The sequence below is a fragment of the Nematolebias whitei genome, chromosome 14 (genome assembly GCF_014905685.2).
Source record: "Nematolebias whitei isolate Nwh7 chromosome 14, NemWhi1, whole genome shotgun sequence".
NCBI lineage: Eukaryota > Metazoa > Chordata > Actinopteri > Cyprinodontiformes > Rivulidae > Nematolebias > Nematolebias whitei.
The window spans coordinates 42,555,584-42,559,836 of NC_056511.1; the positions used below are offsets into that span (position 1 = coordinate 42,555,584).

The 4,253-nt window shown below is 39.3% G+C and overlaps 1 protein-coding gene across 1 annotated transcript in view; it reads left to right on the forward strand.

The window, feature by feature from the left end:
• Window positions 1–4,253, forward strand: part of gusb (glucuronidase, beta) — a 32,399-nt gene extending 28,146 nt beyond the window's left edge. The window contains exon 12 of the mRNA XM_037687601.1: window positions 3,842–4,253. Coding sequence (XP_037543529.1) covers window positions 3,842–3,969 — 128 coding nt within the window. The 3' untranslated portion in view covers window positions 3,970–4,253. The remainder of the gene's footprint in view (window positions 1–3,841) is intronic.

The window sequence follows — 4,253 nt, forward strand, 5'->3', positions numbered from 1 at the left end:
GATGTCATTGTGTTCTCACAAAAAAAAAATAATGCTGGATATAATATAATACAGGATTAGGAAGTTCTTTCTGGTTCAAACACATTTTTAAGTAGATCCTATAGTTTCTGCATTCAAGTCACCTTAAATTCTAATAGAGTGTATTCTCCCAAACCTCAGAAAATAACTGCTAAATTCCTCCATACATAATATGTGATTGCATCAGTAATAGGGAATCAGTCATCTGATTTGTTAATAAATGTTTGAAGTGCCACTTTTAAATTGGGTTTTTTGGGAGAACAAAATCTATTAGGGACCGGGCTTAACAGGTGTATTAACAATGTCTGTCACAGAGAGCTGCTAAATGGTAAATGGACTGCACTTATATAGCGCCTTTCTATCTTATTTCAAGATACTCAAAGCGCTTTATACTACAATCTGTGTCCTCATTTACCCATTCATACAGCGCTCTACTAGATCTCTACAAAGCTAATTGAACTAATCATTCTAATGAGGCTAATCAGTGCTTTATCACATTCATACACCGATGAGACACACATCAGAGGCTATGAGGGGTTCGGTGTCTTGCCCAGGGACACTTTGACATTTGACTGCTGTTGGATTCGAACCCCCAACTCTTGCATTGCAGGACAACCGCTCTAACCACTCAGCCACAGCTGCTAAAGTGTTTAACATAGAGCTAGGAAAAATACGACTTCAATGGATCTCACATAAGGCCCTCGATATTTCTGGTTGGTAAAGAATAATGGTAAATGGACAGTACTTATATAGCACCTTTCTATCTAATCAAGATACTCAAAGCGCTGTACAAAACAACTGTATCCTCATTTACATCCACACACATTCATACAGCACTCCACTTTCACAAGCAGAGCATTATGGCTGGCCTTAATGCTCTGCTTGATCTATAAATAAAACTTTATTAGAATTGCTATGGGTTTGTTTCAGATGTAATGGACACTGGGATGAAAAACAAAAAAAAAGACAAAGGCAGAAAAGTGGGAGAATGGTTAAATGGGAAAGAAGGAGAAAGGAGTAGAAGAGAGAGAGAGGCATAAAGAGAACACAAATCAACATCATTGAAGTCTGCCTGTAGACCTGCAGAAAGTAAAAAAAAAAGACAAAACCGAGAAACCACAACAACAAACAACATATGTATATATAATGATACTTATAACTAGGGCTTTAACAGACTACTCGAGTAATCGACAGGTTGGTTCCTAGGACATCTATCGAGTTTTTTTAATTTCACGTCAAGTATTCGCAGTGACGTCATTACATCGCAGTTACATCATTGCGTCACGTGTCACATGATCTGCTAGTAGAAGCTACCAAATGGATTCCTCCCTGCAGATGGACTGAGCGAAGCAGGCCCAGTCTTGACAAACAGGTAGAAATGCATCAATAGTCTGGAAATATTTCACTAAAGATGAATCTTCCAGTTCAACTACCATAAGGAAATAGAAAATGAATCAACTTCCTGACTGTTTGGAGCTCGTTGCGAACCGGTGTTATAACATTTTCTGTGACCACCGTATATTGTGACCGTAGGGGGCGGTGTTGCATGCACTGTTGCAGGTCACAGAATATGGTGTAACACCGGGTCCAATGACCGAACCAGAACCAGCTTCCTCTGACCTTGTTTCACCCCAACAGAGACGCCCAGGCACGCTGCCATCGTTGACAAAGGACTGGCCATCGCAACCAGGAACCTTGATCAAAAATCCGAACGACCCAGGGAGAACGGGAGCACCAGCCCCACCCCCAACTGCCCTCCCCCTTCCCCAGGACCCAAAGCCCACCCACAGCCCAGACCCCAACCAGGCGGCCTACCCCCCCATCCCTGCCTCGACCCCAAATGTCAAACAGAGAACGGGGGTGTGAGGAAAAAAACTATACATCTATAAATAGTAATAGTGACTAGATTTCAAGGTTCAAGGTTCTTTATTGTCATTCGTATCACATGTGGTACATGAGGCGGAACAAAATTGTGTACCCAAGGTCCCAGTTACACCCAGAAATAGCAAAAATATAAAGTATAAAAAGAAATGGCATAAGGATCTAAGATATACGCTAAGATTATACGCTAAACAAACGCTAAACAAAACACTAAAAGATCTAAGAAATATGCTAAACACTAATAATGTAAAATAATACGGTATATTAAACAGCAGACTTCTTATCTGACATGCTTGTAAAACAAGTGCTATCCATGGAGCTGATGCTATTACTGGTACTTAATTTCCTGTCTGGAGCAAAGGCAAGACACTAGACTGGTTAAAGTCTTGCCTGTCTGACAGGATCTGTAAACAAATAATTTGTTTTTAATTTCTGGAGATCCACAAGGATCTATTCTTAGACCAATTATTTATTGATATTTTCCATTTACATCCAACAATGTTCAGTCAGGTCATCTGGACGGTTTATTTTTTTGTGCTGAGACGTGTTGACATGACTGTCAACGAGGGAGAGGGCGAGCCTCAGAGGAGAGGGCGGGCCTCAGAGGAGAGGGTGGGCCTCAGAGGAGAGGGCGGGCCTCAGAGGAGAGGGCGGGCCCCAGAGACCATCTTAGCGCCATCATAACTGTGTTTTGGAATATGCTATTGGTGGATACTCAGTTTTATTTGGTGGTTCCTCAGACTGAAGTCCGTTGGATGAAGGACAAAACGTCTGAGCACAAAAAAGAAACCGTCCAGATGAACTGACTGAACATTGTTGGATTTTATACCTGGATTACTTTGGTGTTTCCATTTACATGTTTCCCCTAAGGTACAATTTAACCAAATAGCATCTCTTTACATTCCTAGGCAAAACTCACTTATCACAAAGTCACTTCAGTTCCTCTGCAATTGTTCTTTTTTATGGAAACCTAAAGTGAAATCCTTTTAAATTTTTAAGGGCGATCCATACTATCCATCTCTGGGTCATTATAACTCATACAATGGCATTAGCTGTGCCTGTTTCTTGCATCTGCAGGTGGTCTAGAATTTGTCAGCTCGTCTTTTAACACAAACAAAAATGTCTGAGCATATCTTTCCAGTGTGTTTCCCTTCATTGGCTTCTTGTTCATTTTAGAATTGATTTTAGTTTTATTGATGACCTATAAGGCCCAGAATGGGCACGCTCCTGATAGTCTGTTTGACTTCCTGCAGCCTTATAAGCCCTCCAGCTCCCTTTGATCTAATAATTTAATTAATTGATTAATTTATATAGCAAAAGTATACAACAAAAGCCATCTCAGGGCACTATTCAAAAGAAAAACAAGTCCACATCATAATTCCAATTCAAAACCAGATTCAATCTAATTAGTCAATTGAACTCCTATTATTAGAATACCATACATTCACATACAGTACATTATGGAACGCCAATTTGTAAAAGCCATGTATTTGATGATTTATCATTTGAATAATTTCCAGGCTAGTCCACAGAGGTGATCGGGCCTTTTCAGTTGTAGCTCCTAAAATGTGGACCCAACTTCCCTAACATATCAGACAGACGCCAACTCTCAATATTTTTAAACCTCATCCTAAATCACATCTGTTCTCATCGGCTTTTAAATCAGCATAACTCATCATTTTTTAACCCATTTAATGTCTCATTTTTTAAAATAATTTTTATAACTTTTAAAATTTTATTGTTTCTTTTTATGGTCCCTTGTCCTTTCTTTTCTTAATATTTTATATACATCACTTAGGCCTGTGGCAGTGGTATCCTTCATTTCCAGGCTTGAACTGACAAACACTATCCAAGGAGGTTTTTCATCCTCTTCAATTCATTTTATTTTTTTCAGTTTGATCCTCTAAATAATTAAAAAGCTTCTTTTCTGTTTTGTGTACAGTATTCTATCGAGTGGCGGGGAACAGGAAGGGAATTTTCACTCGGCAAAGGCAGCCCAAGGCAGCAGCCTTCCTCCTGAAAGAGAGATACTGGAAACTGGCAAATGAAGCAGGCAAACTGGGTCATTGAAACAAGTACTCCACATACAAGTACCACACTACCTCAACTATTACCTCAACTACTACCTCAACCAAACTATTTCCTGCTTGTGGAAGATGTCATGGTTTACACTTGGAGTCAAGTTATTATGATTTAATAATGCCTACATGTAGACACTTGGCATAGTCTGTAATAGAAGATGTAACTGGGTGGATAAGTAGAACCAGATTTTTATGGTCTTTTCGGTTTTTACTTTTATTATCTTTTGAATGTTGACATCTTTTTTAAAATTGAGATTAGTATTCTGAAACGTG